The sequence below is a fragment of the Amblyomma mixtum genome, chromosome 1 (genome assembly GCF_055824585.1).
Source record: "Amblyomma mixtum isolate Tamu chromosome 1, ASM5582458v1, whole genome shotgun sequence".
NCBI lineage: Eukaryota > Metazoa > Arthropoda > Arachnida > Ixodida > Ixodidae > Amblyomma > Amblyomma mixtum.
The window spans coordinates 220,576,817-220,595,304 of record NC_143012.1 but is presented as its reverse complement, the minus strand read 5'-3'; the positions used below and the strand labels follow the sequence as shown (position 1 = coordinate 220,595,304).

Here is an 18,488-nt window from a genome sequence, read left to right as displayed (position 1 = left end):
CCAAGGGACCATGAAGACTGTTCATCTTATCAGAAGTTCATCTAATTAGGAGTGCTTCTTAAAATGATGTTCGAGCATGCAGTGTGTGTCCAAATACTTCGTATATGTGAACAAAGCCATGAAATAGTCTTTTAGGAAAAAATAATTGCAACATAAGCATTTATTGCACTACTAGTGCAGTGCATCAGGCACTGTTGAGTGTTGCCCAGTCTTATTTTTTTTTGTGTCTGTCGAGAAAATCGTCTGCTTGCTACAAGCGTAGGCATATCACTTAACCTTCCAAGATATCCTTCAGTGCCCTCACAGGGGAGGAGCAGCGACAGTTCTGCTTTCACAGAATCGCCCTTTCAACGGAGACGTGGTTAGGTCTCTGTGCCTCCCCGCGTCGCATGGATCGTCGGCGGTGCAAGAAAGCTTTCAATTTTTTAGCTTTTTTTTCTTTCCTTCCGCTGAAATACTGCTCGAATGGTCGAGTGAAGCTGCATGGCTTGGGCACGGCTGGTTGTGAAAGTTCATCTTAACCAATTAGCACGTGTGCAGTGTACATCTTAAGCAGATTTTTTTTGCATTGACTCTATGGGAAACCAAACAAATGACCACCACTGTTCATCTTAACCCAAGGGTTCATCTTAAGCAAGTTCGTCTTAACGGGAGTCTACTGTATTTCACTCAGAATAAAAACAATAAGCAATTAGTGTTCCAAAGAAAGGAAGGCTTTAGATATATGCTACCATTAGCTGAGTATGTCCAAAAGCCTTTTGGAGTTGACCTTTAACTAGGACACTTGGTCAGTTTTACATTTCAAATATCGTATCTAACAAATATTACACTTTGTGCCTCTTAACCATTTACGAGATGGAATAAAAAGCAACACCAAGTCCAGCCATAAGAGCAAAGCAATGCTTACACGTGCCCAAGCAGCGCTTCGAAAAAGCCCATAAAAAAAATCTCCACACACTACGACAGAAACCTAGGTACATGAATGCCTCAGGCTGGTCATCATTTAGGCATATGCCTACAAGGTGCCATTCTTTCTTTTTCAGAAAGGTAGAGCCACACCAAAGACAACCGAACTGGTACGCAGGCATTCATACAGCATTTAAAACAAGTTCAGGGAGGAATAAGTGAAACTTCAGTAAAATCCTAATGTGGCCTGCAGAAGTTTCTTCTATATGTTTAAAAAAAAAAACACGTTCCATCCTCGTACTTCTGAACATGGTCTCACTTTGCAGACAGCCAGTAACTGCGATTGGCAGCTGCAAATTTATACTTCCAGCACTTAAAGGGGCCCAGAAACACAATCTTAGTTGACTGTTTTCCCTGTTGATTGCATACAGTGAAATACAATGGTGCAATTAGCGTTGGTAATACCGCGTATATTCCGTTTTTTAATATTTTAATGTCCTCCCAAAAACAAAATCATGGCTCTGATAGTGTCCCCACACAGTGGCGGGTTTTAGCTGCGGATATGACATCACCTGGCGCGAGCTTGATGACCGGACAAACAGTAAATATACTGCAAATTGTGTGAATAAATAGAGACACATTTTGTCATTTGCCAGTGTTTTATATTAGATCAACAAAAACAACTTGTTTGTCTTAGATAAAAGCCCTGCATAGCAAGTAAAATAAAAATACACCACCAGGGGCTCTGGCATGGAAACGACGCTGCCAGTCTCAGCAAGAACGAGTTACAGAGAGCAGGCAACCATGGAGTGCAAACTTCCGCGACGTGCTCTGGCAAGCTGTTTTGATTGGTTGCACCAGGTGCTGTCATTGGGAGAGCGAAATAGGAGTGGGAAGCCCCGCCAAAATCGAGTTGAGAGCAGCGTTTTGTTTGCTTGTATTTTCAAATTTCTTCATTGAATAACTCCCGTTCCTGTGCATCGATTCCTGTAATTCTTTTTAAGTCAGCATCTGTGTGACATTAAGAATCCACCTGAAGTGTAGCCGGTATCCCCCCAAGCAGTGCTTCGCAGCCCCTTTAACTGCAAGGGACTTCCACGAATCACAAAAATATCGTATACATCATTTCTTTCCGTATTCGATATACTCAGGTTTACAAAAGGCAGCACAAAAATAAAAAATTAATTAAAACTCTGCCAGTTTTTCCAAGCAGTTGTCACAAGCAGAAAGGTTTGACATCACTACAAACTTCATTAGAGAAAAATCAGAGGACCGAGAACATGTACAACACTCCTGACAGGTAAAAAATGTACAATCTCTGGATCACTGCACAAGAATCCAGCACACCAACAAAACACACACAGTACTAAGCTATGCAGCCTCAGGATAGCATGCAATCAATACAGGTTTGTATCCTGTACAGAGACTCGGGCAACTTGATGGCCCATTTAGTTGAGTACTGTCATTATGCAAATGGCTACCTTACTTTTTTTCATTTACAAAACTGCATGCAGAGCATGCCCAAGCAGACAAGGTTATTAACTTTGTTTACTAGCTAGTATAATTTATTTATTTATTTTATTTACTCAAATACCCTAAGGGCCCACTGGGGGCACTAGATACGGGAGGATAAATCAGAGCACAATTTTCAAAGACAAAAAACCACTTCAGGTGGTTAATACAGCAAGCTGAGAAAGAACATAACAATGTAAAAACTGTTACAAAAAATGCACAAATAACAAAGATAGAGAACATAGTGGTTTGTGAGTAAGTGATATAGAAAGCAAAAGCAGTTTTTCAAAAGTTCACCAAAATTTAAGGGGGGCACTGATTACATGGGGTAATGTATTACCAAAAATAATAAATATGCACCAGCATAAAGGATGCTTTGAAACATCAGGGTATTCAGTGCAAAAAAAAAAAAGCAAGAACGAAGAACACTTCCAATCTTTCATGAGTTCATGAAAAGTAAAAGCCTTTCAGTGTCTGGCCCTAGAAATGTACACAATTGTACTTTCCGAACAAAATCAGTTTTTTAGACACACACACATAAAAAGAAGTGTGCTTATTATTACATAGATCAGTGATCCATAGTCCAAAGATTGTACATGGACAAATGAAAATAAACTTAAAAAAATTAAATTACAACAACAGCACATCCACATGCAATACCAGATATCAGAACAATCTTTGTGTTTATGACAAATAAACCGAAACAAATGAAACCAGGAAAGCAAAAGTTATGTAAACCTGTCACCAGTTTCAAAGCAGATTTTTTTCATAATCTTTACAAACAAAAAAAGTTGGCATGATTTTATTGGCAATGGGAAGGTATTCCAAATTTCTGGAGATAATTCATAAATATCTCTTCAGTGTTGGAGATAAGCATCTATGACTCCCACAAACCAGTAGCAGTGTTTAGCTACTGCAGGGTATTGCCATAGGTGAAAGATCTCCAGCCCCGCTATAGATTCACCTTGTGAATGATGCCAGACACGCTGACCCAGCTTGCCTCCTGGATGTACTCGCCACCATCAACCATGCCCTGGTAGCCTTCGCTGATGAAAAACACCCTCGCTCCAAGGTACAGGCCCATGCGCACCACAGCACGCACGGCCGAGTTCATGCCTGCATCACACACAAAGCACAGTGGGCATTGACGACACCACTCCAAAGACATAGTTTGCGCAGAAACCCCCTTTTCCCCCATCAGTTACTCATACCTCACTTGCAAATAGACTGATGAATATAGAATGCCTGCATAGCTGGAAAAATGGCCCCAAAACAGAACACATCCTTAAAGACAAAAAACAAGAGCCGTATGGCTGCGCTCGGGTGGATGTCAATGAGTAATTACTCCCCTATTACAAATCTACTCCACCTTGGGGGATTCCTCTAAACATTTGACCAACACAGTTACCACTTCGAGTTATTGATCAATTTGCTTTCGCCCTACCATAAGCTTGCCGTCCCGGTTAGCTCAATTGGTAGAGCGACTGCTCCGGTGAAGCGGTGGTCCCGGGTTCGAACCTCGGACCAGGACGAATTTTTCTTTAACTGCGAAGTTTCTGAGAAAGCTGTATAGCTTTCCTTTGTAGCCGTATGGCTGCGCTCGGGTGGATGTCAATGAGTAATTACTCCCCTATTACAAATCTACTCCACCTAGGGGGATTCCCCTAAACATTTGACCAAAAAACAAGAGACATGTATCAATGACAAATAAAGGATTTGTTTTATAGTGAAAGTTCTTATAGCTTTGATAGCCCTCCGTTCTACAGTGCCAGTCATAAGACCTTAATTACTGGGTTAATTTAAGCTAATATTATAATTTCATTTATTTCCCACCTGTCACTGTTGGCACGTGGCAAAGTTTTAAGAGAGGAAAATCTCCCTCTCCACGTTTAAGGGAGATGGAGAGAGCAAAAGCTAGAGGTGGTGAAAAACATTTATCATCCATTAAATATTTAAAGAGAGGTGATTGGGGTGGGGCCCTACCTCACAATACTAGGTGGAGCCCCTATTCCGGGACCCCATTGACAAGCAACTAGAGGGAAGCAAGAGAAAAGATAAACACTATAGCCAAACGGGCGAGTTGGTGGTACATATTGAAGGCAAACAGCGCAACGACGCAGACAGAGTAGAAGAAAACACAGGACAAGCACTGACTCACAACTGAAATTTATTCAAGGAAAGCAGTACATTTTATAGAAAAAGTGGCCAACTTATCAGCTGGTACACAGACAAAACCCATGTTTCTACGTGGCATCGAGGTATGCAACCTCACTGTCATATAATGAAATAGATGGCTTACTGACGCATAACCTTGTTTTTTTCTTCATGTGATATGCTTCCATAATCTCACGTGTTAATCGGGACGGGTGTTTGTAGAGGGTATCACAGTAAGGCAACGAAGGAAAACAAGATTGGCAGTCTCGAACATGGTCAGTTAGATTATTAGATTTGTTAGCTACCAGATTATTTGCAGATTATTTGATTATATATTTGTCCGCATGACATTGGGATTTTGTAAACTACCTCTTCTGCGCATGGCACATACATTGTTTCGTGCTTAACCCCACAAGTTGTTTCAGATTCTTTTCGTTGCTCAGCCTTTTTTTCCAAAACAGGTGTGAGTCAGCGCTTGTCCTGTGTTTTCTTCTACTCTGTCTGCGTCGTTGCACTGTTTGCCTTCAACTCGAGAGAAAAGAGATGGGAGTCTAGATCAAATTCCGCTGATTCGCATGAGCACAGCTCGGCTTTCTCTTATGGCTGACAATGCAGATTCTCTGGCCAAACACAGGGTCAAATGGCTACATCAAATAGGCTATAACAGCTTTCGCCGGTCAGCTTAGCTCTACAATTTTTTTCATGAGCACAAGGAATCAGAAAAAAACAAGAGCATTACCTGCCTCAATGCAAAGTCAAGCTTTTTACTGTCCTCCGAAATGTGAGTCATCTTGAAAACTATCTCATTGCTCTTCTCCAGTTAAAAGGCACCAGCTAACCCAGCTACATATGCCTTTGGGCGCACACTGACAAACGGAGAAAAAGAAGTGCAAATGCACAAATTCATTCTTCCTCGTTTTTGTCTTCCTGCTCCTTTTTCCTGGTTTCTGCTCAATCGTTGACCACGAGGAAAAAAGCGCTAGGTATACATCACGATGCCATGCCAGAAAGAGGTGTGCAACTCTTCTTGCAATCCCTCCTCTAGCTTCATTCCGTTTTACCAGGCAGACATCACTCCGTGAGAGCAACTAAGCAAGAAACCAATAAATTGTTGGATCCAATGGCTGATCCTGAGCTTAGCTCATTACCTTCAGGGACAGTTACGGAGGCATATGCTGCAAAGGAGTAGCCCCAGTGAATTTCAGGCATTTGGGTTAGGTTCAGGCACCTGGGGTTATAATATATTTCCGCCCATTTCGCCCCTTTTTTCATTACCACCCATTCCACCTCTTTTTTTCATTATAGTTGTTAGTCAGCACTGTGTTCCGTGTTTCAATGTATCTTTATACGTCCCCGAGTCCCAAAGTTCACGCTGGCCCACATATGGAATCCCTGTTTCATGTGGCCTTTTAGAACATTAAGGAAAGCGATGAATCCTAGCAAAAATTGGAATTCCTCCTTGAACTCTAAGATAAAGCATTGTCCTTGCCTCCGCCAAAAAAAAGGTCTGCTGTGATCACAGTGTGAATGAAAGATTGATAATACTTTCTGTATAAAAGTGTTGGTCACTGATCAGATAGACCCCTGGTAATCAATTTTGGGCATTAGATACCCTGACCATGTAGAATTCCTCTCCTTAATTACAGTTTGAGTATGCACATCTGCTTTTAATGCATGCCGGTTTTTTCCTGTATCATAAAATGACAGATCATATGACAATGATAGCACAAAGTCAGGTCAGGGATTACTGAAGCATTCTGCAGACCAGAAGCATAAGTACAAAATGATTTTTTTGTCTGTAAATCATGTCCAAAACACCGTCATGGAAGTTGCAAAGAACATCAAACTCAGAACTGCAGACAACTGAGCTCCAAGGCTGCGACACCCAAAGGAATGAGAGGGGCACTCTATTGGGGGAATCAAATCTTGGAAAGAAGCCATCTCAGTGGGCTGCAAGCCCTGAAATTGGCCTTGAAGGAAGAGATCATTTCCGATGTCTTGTGGCCACAGACAAGTAGTTCATGCACTTAAAATTCAGCTGTGTGATAATGGAACTGAGGGATGAATGCAAAATGCTTCAAACATCTATTTACTCGATCATGAACATCTGTACTAATGAGAGAATAAATGCAAACATTCATCTTGCAAATGTAATACTGCACGAACTGGTACTACATTGCCATATGTACCCCAGCATTGCATCATTCAGGACATTGATTATGCAACGGCACGACATATTGCGCTTGAAAATGGAAGGAAAAAAATACTGCAATAATCCTCCAGAAGTGCCACAAGACGAAGAACGTCGTTGGGCACATTAACAATGTACCACATATAAAACATACAAATGAAATTAGCAAATCAATTAAGATGGTGGAGGATGGCGAAGTAGTGATGGATGACAGCATCACAACCGCCGACGGAAGCTGAGCGCGCGCAGCAGAGAAAATCCGAAAGTGGGACGCGCCCGACAGGTTTGGAAGCCCGAGAGCGCCAGAGGTCATCCGCAAGGTGAATGCTGTCAGCGAGCGCCAAAGACAACAGCAACAGTACAGCACGAGAAGTTTGCCAGCAAGCGTCGCGCCTAATAGATGGCAGGATTCACGGGTTCAAATCCTGTCACTGAACGGTCACTGCCGCAGCCCCCTTTCCCTCGGCAGTATTTACGCACGCAACAGGGGGAGTGGACGCAGTGCCAAGATTGGGCCGAGATTGCTGGCCTGCGCGCGCGCGTCGTCTGCTACTGACCGGCGTATACGTACTGGCAAAGCTGCTATTCCCACAAGCCCCACCAAACTAAGTTCCCATTAATCGCCAATGAAGCGATACCGTCAATTAAAGTGCCACAGTACACATTCATTACAGCCTTGAGTGCGAAGTAATGCGCTGTGGATGCAGTACAATCGATCGATTAACTGCATCCTAATTTAGACAAAAAGGTTCTCCCACAAAGACGTGCTTACACGGACTTTTTAAAAGTATCCAGAGACTCCAAGTTTCCGCATCTAGCAATTCCTACTGCACGCGTGCCACGTGCTCAATCAATTGAAAAGATGATCGTGATATTCGTAGAAACTGCAGTACGCGATCCGATGACAGGACCTAACGTCCAACCGAAAACAGCAGCTCAATCGGAAGACTTCGTCTTCACCAACCAGTGCCATGCAATGTTTAAGCTGTGAGTCACAGGCAGCGCGCTTATCACGGCCATCAGGATAACAAGACGGAAGCAATGCAAATGACACGTCCGTAAGAACCGCGCAATACCGGTCATCGCGCGCGCAACGTACAGTACGTACTACGCGGAGACCGTCACGTAGATACGATATAAAAAGGCCGCCACGGCCGAATTAGGCTCAATCGAATGCACTGATGAGGGCCACTCCCAGCATGTTTGTTCCTGCAAGTGCAAGAGTGGTGATACAAAATGGGAGATTACCTTGCGAGTCACCGCCGCTGGTGAAGACCGCGATCACTTTCCCTTTGTGCGATCCCTGGGCGACCCGGGTCTCGCGAACGGTGTTCGCGATTTCGGCCCCGGACGAAATCCTCTCGTCGGTCATGTTCGTAGATACTGGGAGCACCTCCGCTCCTAAGCGGCCGGAAGATGCGAGCAACGCGAGATGGGAATACAAGCGCAGATAAAACGCGACTGTATTCTCTGCTCGCAAAATGCACAGCCGTCCCTTCGACCTTCACTCCCTCAGAGGCTGTGAGGGGAAGATGCCGCTACCGCTTGACTGCTCTCGACACTTTCGGTATCAGACACACACTGATGATGATAGTTCATTCAATAAACGACAGAGAAGAAGAGTTTTGTTCTTTGTTTAAAATAAATATTTTATCATTGCTATTTAAATTTAACCTTAAAATTATGTATTTATTTAAGCCAATATATTGGTAAACGTTATTTCTATTAATATTTGCGCGCCTTTCACGAGCCTACTTTGCCATCCACTGGCGCGGATGAACACAAAAAACAGAACACGCAGAAACTTGCTGCCGAGTAATTTAGTTCAAAGCATTATTCTTTGCATTTCCTGCACCTATTCAAAGCTGGTGATGTCAAATTTTGTACCTAAATTTTACATTGTCGCTGACGGGCTTTGTTTCTTCACTAAAATATAGGGACTACACTTTGAGCGGAGGAACCACTTACCGATCAGATCCCTTTCTGCTCCTTTCAGGCTGCGCGTGGTTTTGCTGCAAGCATGAGGTAACTTGTCTCTGCGTTTTGAGTACCAAAATATGAGTAAAGTTGCTACCATGGGGCACGCTATGTGCTTTAAATATCGCAGTTGTGTTCGCCTGCTAAAGTTATGTGTGGTCAATTTAATGCGACTAAGCGAATTAAACATACTTCGCCGCAAAGCCGGAGGCACATGATGTGGCGCTAGGCTTAGCTGTCAGCCCTAGCACATTTCCCGTGTGCATTCTGCTGCTGATGGGTGTTCTCGAAGCTTGGAAAGGTAACCTGCTGTCATGATTTCCTCGCAGTACGCTGCGCTTACAGAAACGGCTGGCCGCCGCCGTCCTCAAATGCGGCCGCAAAAAGGTCTGGTTGGATCCCAACGAGACGAACGAGATCGCAAACTCCAACTCCCGTGAGTGACCTCCTCCCTGTCTACTGAGTTGCCTGCATTTTGTATGGTCATGAAGTTGCTTACCTTTGTACTGGCATGGTTAATCATGGCGTAACTATCCGAATGCAGCGCCTGGTAATGTGAGGAATACTGCGAAGCGTTCTCGTGGACACTGGTGCCTTCAAACCGGTTGCCACATGCACGACGGCTTGGTGTTGTGTGATAGGGATGTGCACTTCAGCTGGCCATCCTGCAACGGCTGCGTGTTTGAGCACAGCGTTTTTATTCTCTCGTACCGTGCCTCAAAAGTAGCCAAAACGCGGGTTGATCAGATGACCTGGAGCTAGCAGTTTCAAATAATAATGCAGTTTCTTTTGGGGAGCCTGCAAAACCGGGCGTTTGAGACTAGCCGTGTTCGATTTGGCTGCACTCGCTGCACCAGTTCCGTACAGCTCTCCTGGGGATGCCGCGTGCGAGCTCCAGATCAGGCAGTTCAAGTGCAGCTTGGCACTGGCTGCTTCCAAAACGAATGGCCGAGTGCAGGCCTGGTAGTCGCTCGCTCTGGCGTCGCCACCAAATTGCAGCCAACTGCATACCGCCCGAACCGCGTGAAGTATTTTCGACAAAAAATCGCAATAAAATTGTTGCTGTCTGCCAGCCCCGGGATTCATCGTTTTCGTCGATTGACGATAATGCGCTGAAGTGCTGGCCGCGGGGCTTGACCGCTCAGGTTTACAATCCTGGCGCCGCGAACGCATGGGCGCCGCCATTTTGCTGCACTACAGCTGCACTTCCACTTTGGAGAGTGCTAGCCAGCCAAGAACTCGTGCTGTGCTGTAGGTGTCAAATGAAATGCGAACAGCTGAGCGAGTGGCCATAGGTTCAGTTTCTGGTGGATCAAATATGGATGCACCCATCCGGTTTGTGATAGTTTTGCGTCTGTTTCATTTTACCTTCGTCTGCTTGCTTTGCCACTGTTGTGCCACATTTATACTTTCCACCGATGGCAACTTGTGCAGCACGGCATCGCTGGCGGCAGCAGCATTTGTAGGCCGCATGGATGAAGCGAGCACCCTTAGCTCCCTGGCCTGCAGAGTTTGATTTTGCTTCTATCATTGCTCTGTAATCAGTGTCTGGTTGCGATGCAAGCAGTGCAAACGACCGATCGAGTTGTGATCGGTGTCCAACGTTGCTGTCACTGAATCTCGTTTCTGGCAGTGAGCAGAACTGCAGTGCTGTACTACAATAAAAAAAAAAATGTGGCGCATCAGCGAGAAAGCAACTGTCGGAAGAAACCGAGCAGAACAGTTGAAAACGGTAGAGCGTGCCTCTCTCTGATGACAGGCAGACAGCGTAACATAGACCTTTGGTCATGCGCTGGTTGCATTTCATTTGATCAGGGAGTACTATGTGAGCACTTACGAAACGGGACACGGAAGTGCAGCGGGCATCTGCTGCACTGACAAAAGGAATGCACAAGTGCTGCAGCAGTTTTTTTAAGTTCATGTTTTTAACAGTGCTGCAGTATTTGACTCATGTCATGATGACAGGAAAAATTTGGTATCTGATGGTAATGTGAACAGATATTTCTGACTTTGGTGCTAGTTGATGCGTGTGCTCCTACAAAATTTGTTTTTCTGTATATTTTTTTTGTTTATGGGGTTTATCGTCCTAAACTAATTCGGGCTGTGAGGGATGCCATAGTGGAGGGTTCCTATAATTTTGACCACCTGGGGTTCTTCAACGTGCAGTGACATCGCACTGTACATGGGCCTCTAGCATTTCATCTCCCTCGAAATGTGGCCGGGGTAGAGTTCCATATTTTATTATTTACAGAATACTGCAGACCAAATTCGTCCAAGCAGGAGAGGGTACATACATTTGTTAGTAAATACTATGCCTTAGGATCAGCAACAATGGTGAAGTTAGAAATCACGACAAGAAAATATAATAACAAAAATAAACAAGGTTACAAAGCAAATACACTATGTGAAAGTCAGTAGTTGCTCTCACATGTGTTGCCTGTGCCATATTCTGGTTCTGCCAGCATTCGATATAAGGCTGCATTTTTTTTTTTTTTAATTTGTGCCAAAAGTAACTCTTGTCTGTCAGCCTTCACCACTCTTAATTCACTTAAGTCAAATGTTGTTTGGGAAAAGCCTGTAAGCCTCACTTGTAAAAAAAGCCTCTTCAGAGGCAACTGTAAAACCATCTGACAATGAAGCAACACTGAATACAGCTCCACCCAGCTTTTCTTCTCAGTAAAAATCTATTGTGTGGTTCTTTCTGGCTCTGGTGATTGTCTGGTAGCAAAAGACCTGTTTATTTTCGAGAAAGCTAAAAATTTTTTCACTCATTTAAAACTTCTGACTTTTAAGACAGACATGGACTGTGAACACAGTTTTGAAGTGTATGGTGGTGTGGCCTAGCCCCTGGGATACTCATGCAACAAACAGTTCGGACACACTGCCTAAAACTGTGGTGTTGACTTGTATTTCTTTTTGGCCTTTTCTAGTTTACACAGCTACCACAGTGGCTCAGTGGTTAAGGTGCTCGGTTGCTGACCCAAAAGACGTGGGTTTCATCCCAGCCGTTGGGATTACATTTTGATGGAGACGAAATGCTAGAGGCCTGTGTACTGTGTGATATCAGCGTACAATAAAAAACCCCAGGTGGTTGAAATTTTCGGAGCCCTTTACTGCGGCATCCCTTATAGCCTGAGTGGCTTTGGGACGTTAAACCGCATAAACCATCAACAATTTTATAGTTTACAGAAGCTCAGTTTCAGTAAGACTTTGCTTTAAGAATATGCTAATCGGTCATTACAAACCCACTTCAATTTGACCTTGGTGCATATAATTAGCAGCATGACAACCTACTAGTGACGCCTTGAAAAAGTTGCGAAATAGAAACTTATGCTTGCACAGTTCCAATCTTTTCTGATTATTAGCCGAGCAGTTCTAGATTGACCGCTTACTGGAGGCGTTTGCTGGCCCCACCGCGGTGGCTCAGTGGTTACGGCGCTTGGCTGCTGACCCGAAAGACGCGGGTTCGATCCCGGCCGTGGCGGCTGAATTTCGATGAAGGCGAGATTCCAGAGGCCTGTGTACTGTGCGATGTCAGTGCACGTTAAAGAACCCCAGGTGGTCGAAATTTCCGGAGCCCTCCACTACGGCGTCCCTCATAGCCTGAGTTGCTTTGGGACGTTAAACCCCAATAAACCAAACCATTTAAAAATGTCTTCCAACTGAGGCAGCATTTCCAGAGCTGTAACCTTGCCATTGCAGGCCAGAACATCCGCAAGTTGATCAAGGATGGTCTGATCATCCGCAAGCCCGTGGCGGTGCACTCGCGTGCCCGTGTCCGCAAGAACCAGGAGGCTCGCCGCAAGGGGCGACACTGCGGCCCCGGCAAGAGGAAGGGTACGGCCAATGCCCGTATGCCTCGCAAGGTCATCTGGATCCGCAGGATGCGGGTCCTCAGGCGGCTGCTCAAGAAGTACCGTGAGGCCAAGAAGATCGACAAGCACCTGTTAGTATCGTGCTGGCTTGTTTTGGGGGGTAGGGAGTATCGGCCTTTTTTTGTAGTTTCGAAAATGGTGACCTACTCTAATGCATTATCTCTGCTCAGGTCACCGCATGTCCTTCGTCGCATTTTGTCTGTTGTGTACTCATATTTCGTGTACCTAGTTCCTGTTTGCATTTCAAAAGTGGGGCCAGGACAGTTGCTAGGTGTACAGACAGATTAGAGTATCGTTTCATTAGCAAGAGCAATGTAGAAGCATTCATATTCTGACTTGAGTGGGATTTGTTCATGCATTTTGTCGCACTGACAGTGTTTTTGCATCAAATTGCCAACAGCACATAGTAGGAGCCTAACTGTGATTGGTTTCTCTGCGCTAGCCATTGGGAACATCTTGGACATGTCCCAGAACATGTTTCTAGAAGTGGCACCGTGTGTTTGTGCCTTGCTTGCCCTTTGCAGTATTGGCAATAACAGCGGTGACTGTGCACATTGCTGCTGATAAGTTGTCTGCGGGAGGTTTTAATAAGAATTGTGCTTCAAAAAACAGTCTGCGTGGCAGTGGTGTATTTCACCATGGTGCATTGTATGCACAGATTTGCTGCTGTGATTCGCAAGCTGCAGCCTTGAGCTGAAGGTTGCATGTTTCGGCCCTATTGCGGCAGCGATATTTTGAAGAGAGGCAAAATGCAAAGTCGCTTGTGTACTACGGTTTCAATTCTTGGCGAGAACCCCACATGGTCCAAATTAATCTCGAGCTCTTCGCTGCAACACACTTTATAGCTCCTTCCTCAACTATGCATTCTCAGTTGAGACTACTTGCTGTTTATCACTTTGTGGCTGTGTGGAGTGAGAAAGCATTATTGGTTGGGCTACAGTGCATTGGCTATTTTATTGTGCTGGCCACCTGGGGAGAAAAAATAGCGGGCGGTTTAGCATTGCCAAGCACGAGATATTGTACAAAAGCACGGTGGGCCGCCCAAATTTCGGGGGTGGGCCAAGTCCATTTCTGGAGGTGTCCCGGGTCTGTTCCAACTCCATTTTCGAATTTTTGGAGGTGGGCCAATTTCTGTTTGAGACTAGGCCAAGCCTGTCTTCCACCCGAGCCACCCTGATTCTCCGGCAGTCAAATTTGGCCAAAGTTATTGCAAGGGCGAATTTTGGGTAGTTGGGACATGCCTCATATGCCAAACCATATGTTGCCAACCTTACTCTGCAGGCCGCCGCGGTGGCTCAGTGGCTATGGTGCTCGGCTGCTGGCCCGAAAGACGCGGGTTTGATCCCGGCCTCGGCGGCTGAATTTCTTTGGAGGCGAAATTCGAGGCCCGTGTACTGTGCGATGTCAGTGCACGTTAAAGAACCCGAGGTGGTCGAAATTTCCGGAGCCCTCCACTACGGCGTCTCTCATAGCCTTAGCTGCTTTGAGACGTTAAACCCCATAAACCTAAACCTAAACCTTCATTTTCTTCGCATGAGACATCGCCGAAATCGCTGGGGATAGCCTAGACGTGCCTTTGCACTACATACCGTTGACCCTGGCAGTGGTAGACACTGCAGGTCCCTGCCTTCTCAGCTCTTATAGTTTTCTGGCAGCACCCTCTTGTTGGTACTACTCTCGTGATTGATGATGTGGTGTCTTGTGCAGCTACCACGACCTCTACTTGAAGGCCAAGGGCAACGTGTTCAAGAACAAGCGTGTCCTCATGGAGTACATCCACAAGAAGAAGGCCGAGAAGATGAGGACCAAGCAGCTCAAGTGAGTGGCTCCTTCTTTGTTGTGTCGCAGTTTGGTCTCCTTGTCGGTGTGCACCTCCATAGTCTCTCCGCTCTGGAGCCACCACTAGGAAGCCGAATTCAAATACAAACTCTCTCTGTTGCTATTACCGCATGCAGTCAGTGTCTACTTGCTTCAAGATGTGTTTTGCAGGATGCAGTGCATAGAAAACTGGCAATAGTTTTTTGCAGTTGATTTTTTGATGGGAGTTGTTTCCCTCTGTGGGCAATGTTTGCATTCTGTCTGTTGGTAGTCTTCAGAAGCTTGTATGGGTGGGTGCACAGCTCTGCTCGTGGCATGTAAAAAGACATAATTCTTGATAATGCTGGAAGCATATAATGGGGCTCGTATTTAGTTGCATGCCTTGGGGCTTCGCATAGAATTAGCTGTCCTGCGTGGGTGCAGTCTTTTTAAAGACGCCTTGTGCAACAATGAAATAAGTGTTGGCTGCATATTAGTTGCTCAGGGTTATTCAGTTATCTGAAGTATGCAAAACATTTGTGTCGGTCAGTGTATTGATGTGACATTATTTAGAATGAGAGGTTACGGTCCCAAGTTTTCTAATACCCTATTTGCATAATGAATGCACCCCAATTTTTGCTGTCAAAAGTGCAGCTTTTATGAATATTTTACCCCGCATAATAAACATAGCCCTAAATTTTCAGCTTTTTGTGGAAAACATTTGTGTTCTTTATGTGCGAGTAAATATGGTTTGTCGTTTCTGTTGAGAGCTTGGATAAGTTAGAAAAGTGTGAAAGAGAGAAACCCTTTAATGGAAAGCAGGGAATCAGTTATGTAAAAATGAGACACTGTGCAACACTACTTAAGTGGAAAATAGTATTGAAATAAAGTAGCACAGGTGCTATGGAGATTTCAGAATGCAAAAGTTACTCACTTTGCACGCCACCTATTTGCCCTTTGTAACACTATCATGCACAGAGAGGCTGCTGTAAAGAGGGCTTCTAGAGTAAAGGGTGATAAATTAGGCTTCATGTTGAACATTGAGGTGGTGCAGTCTTTTGATAAATATTGTAGTAAAGGGCTGCTAGATTGGTGGGAAAAGTCGTTTTGTTTTTTAGTTTTTTCTCGCTTGTTGGAGGGATATATTTGATAAAAAAATAATGCTGCCTGCATTTTGCACTGGTGCCGATGGGGGGAGAAAATCTGGAATTATTTCATTTCAGTATTTCATTTTTCAGTTTTCCCAGCAATGCAGTCAACTTTTTGTGCAGTGCATTTGTTACGTAGTGTTCCCAGAGGGCAGTTCAGGGGTCTAATGTGCAGCTTCTGTGCATGCCAGATGGCCGCCAGCAGAAGCTGGTCATTGCAATCTGTCTTCTTTGCTAGACCTACATGATGTGCACCTGCCCAGATGTTTATATGGTTTCACCCATTGAATCCAGCCAGCCAGTTTTGAAATCTTCAGGCTGCATTAATGGTTCAGAAGCATTTGCAAATGTAGCATACTGCACTGTGTGCAGTTATCTTCTAAAACTGCTGAACAGTTACCAGGGCTTGAATGTATGCGCAGTATTCATTGTTGTGTTCATGTGCTCATCGTCTTTCTTTGTTTCCAGCGACCAAGCGGAGGCCAGGAGACTGAAGGTCCGCGAGGCTCGCAACCGCCGTGCGGAGAGGATACAGCAGAAGAAGGCCGAGATGCTGCTGTCCCTGCAGAAGGAGGAGGCCGCGGCTGCCGTCAAGAAGTCGTGAAGTGGCTCTTGCGTGGGGGCAAAATAAATGTGCGGACTGTTATTGCTGTACACAGACCTCCCGTGTCCTGTGGCAACACTTGTTTCTCTGCGGCTGTGTGCACATGGCAGTGCGCACTTTCTGCACTGCAGCAGAAACTTGTTCTGGGGTGGTTTGTCTTCCGTGAGAAGTGGAAGGAGCACGAGGAAAGGTGGGCACATTGCGTTCTTGCTGTGTCCAATAGCCCACAGGAGTGAGAGTGTGCAGCAGTCATACTACGTGGCGCTGAAGCCATAGCATAACTGGCTCCCTGGGTTATATAGGTACGTGGGGTGATGAGGGGGAGAGATGTGGGCTGCATGCGTTAGCGCTAACAACGGTGAGCGAACTCTCGTGATCAACCATTAACTGCCAGGGTGGCATGGTAGGTAGGGACTTTTAATGTACATATGAAGACAAACAGGAATTTCTTACCACTCGTGTGGGAGAGCATTCCGTTCCTCTTGCTCTGAACGCTTCCCACGGCTGCGACAACCTCGCGAAATACTTGCATAGACCTCGTCTTTGAGAGCCAGACATCGGTGCAGCAAGTCGAGCATATCGTCTATTTATCCGACCACAAAGCTTCCTTCATGACAAGAACAGTTTGTGGTGTTTATTGAGGTAGGAATGTGTGAAAATAAGTAATTGTACATACATGTCTTGCTCGAATTCTATGCCTCAAACTATCGAAAAGCTGAAACGGCTGATGAGCTGCGCTCAAACCTCTCATTAGGAAGTAACGTAATCGTCGGCAATTCTTTTTTACGCGGATTTTTGGAAAAATTTTGCGCTCCCTGCTGTGCAAGCACACCGATATGCACGCGGAACAGGCATGGGAAAATCTGCGCGTCTGCAAAAGCTGAGTGGTGGTGGTGGTAAACGTTTATTTGCTCTATTTTACAATATTTTTTTTGCGGCTTCAGATGGAGTCTTCCATCTGATCAGGGACATACCGACATTACGGGAAATCAGGAGGCAGATAGGATAGCTCGAGGGTACGCAACAAACCGAGCATCCAACATTCCCGATACCGCTGAGGAACCCGAGCCGGTAGCCCAAAGCTATACAGACATTCTGAACTATTACAGAGGGATCAGACGAAAATACCCGCCCCCACACAAACAACTCGATAGAGAAGACGTGGTGTCAGAAGTCAGTGGTTCGTTTGTAAATTGCTTCCGGTAAGGGCAAGTCAAATGTGCGTCGTTTACCTGGCTGCGAGAGCAAACTTCCGGGAAACTTCGGAACGTGCGATGCGCCAGAATCTGAAACCGCTGAACCGTTGGCATTTGTGTTTACCGCTACTCAGTTGGGCCGTGTGCAAGAACACCTTTTATCTCCGTTTGCTTCTGAGTGCTGGCTTTGCGTTCCGCGTTTATTGCTTTGAGCTGCGCACGCACAGCCTTGCCAACACGCAGCGAACTACATAACATGGGGAAGGCGGGTTCGATGCGACCAGCGTTATGACCTTTGTAGGGTTTTTTAGGACGTGTTCTCGAAATCAGGTAATTTGCGCTCTCCGTTTTTGAAACCTTAATTTTAGAAGAAAAAGGAGCAAATTACGCCAGTAAATACGGTATGGTGTACAACCACTTGCCGTACTATGCGACTGGCAAGCGTAACCTGAGTAGTTCCCATTTCGGTGAAAGTTCTCAACTTCAGTTTCCTATACCTGCATACGATCGAGATCCAGTTGCTACATGGCTCAAAGGCGAAGCTCGGAGGTTTTTGCGATAAAAGTGCAGTAGAAACATTAATTGGAGCGTTAATTAAAAGTGTCGTCGGCGTCCCTACGAATGAGCGCGTAAGTCCAGTAAAACCTCTTTAATTCGAAAATCCGGATGATTCGGACTGCCGGTGGTATCCCGGCCAGGGCCCACCTAAGCATGGCGTCGGAAGTATACCGACGGTAATTCTAGAACACTGTACCCGACGGGGCACCGGTGTCGCAGTATGACGGGCACAGCGAGTGATCGCCCAAGTCCCCCCCCCCCCCCCCCCCCCCCCCCCCCCCCAAAAAAAAAAAAATGACTTTCATGGTGTGGTGCTGCCCTATAGTACTGACGTGCGTGTGGTGACAGGCATGACGAAGTTCGAAGGGTCCCGCCAACATGGAGGAAAAAAAACTGAGGAGGGAGCGTCCGGCGACAACCTTGAAGCCTAGTCTTTACAAGTAAAGATATAGTAAAAAAAAGAGAGTGTGTCCCCCCGTGATCGCACCACGTGATAGCGTGCGGTAAAGTCTAGCCCCGTTGCGCGCGCGCATGCGCCGATTAGCACGGCAGACTAACTGTAGATCAACT

At 45.5% G+C, this 18,488-nt stretch overlaps 2 protein-coding genes across 4 annotated transcripts in view; one reads left to right on the top strand and one right to left on the bottom strand.

Moving 5' to 3' along the window:
• The window catches only part of Pfk (ATP-dependent 6-phosphofructokinase), a 77,088-nt gene extending 68,769 nt beyond the window's left edge, over positions 1-8,319 (bottom strand). For 2 of the 3 annotated variants that reach the window (XM_089564079.1, XM_089564073.1), the window contains exons 1-2: positions 8,012-8,319; positions 3,383-3,534 (exon numbers count right to left, since the gene is read on the bottom strand). In XM_089564079.1, the coding sequence (XP_089420205.1) occupies positions 3,383-3,534; positions 8,012-8,135 (276 nt within the window). In that variant the 5' untranslated portion in view covers positions 8,136-8,319. The remainder of the gene's footprint in view (positions 1-3,382; positions 3,535-8,011) is intronic. The other variant, XM_089564086.1, reaches the window with a different exon arrangement.
• Positions 8,320-8,643: 324 nt separating this feature from the next.
• RpL19 (ribosomal protein L19) lies at positions 8,644-16,220 on the top strand. Its single transcript, XM_089564067.1, has 5 exons — positions 8,644-8,788; positions 9,070-9,176; positions 12,443-12,686; positions 14,323-14,433; positions 16,029-16,220. Exons 1-5 carry the CDS (start codon positions 8,784-8,786, stop codon positions 16,162-16,164), a joined length of 603 nt encoding a protein of 200 aa, XP_089420193.1. The 5' UTR covers positions 8,644-8,783; the 3' UTR covers positions 16,165-16,220.
• Positions 16,221-18,488: the final 2,268 nt, after the last annotated feature.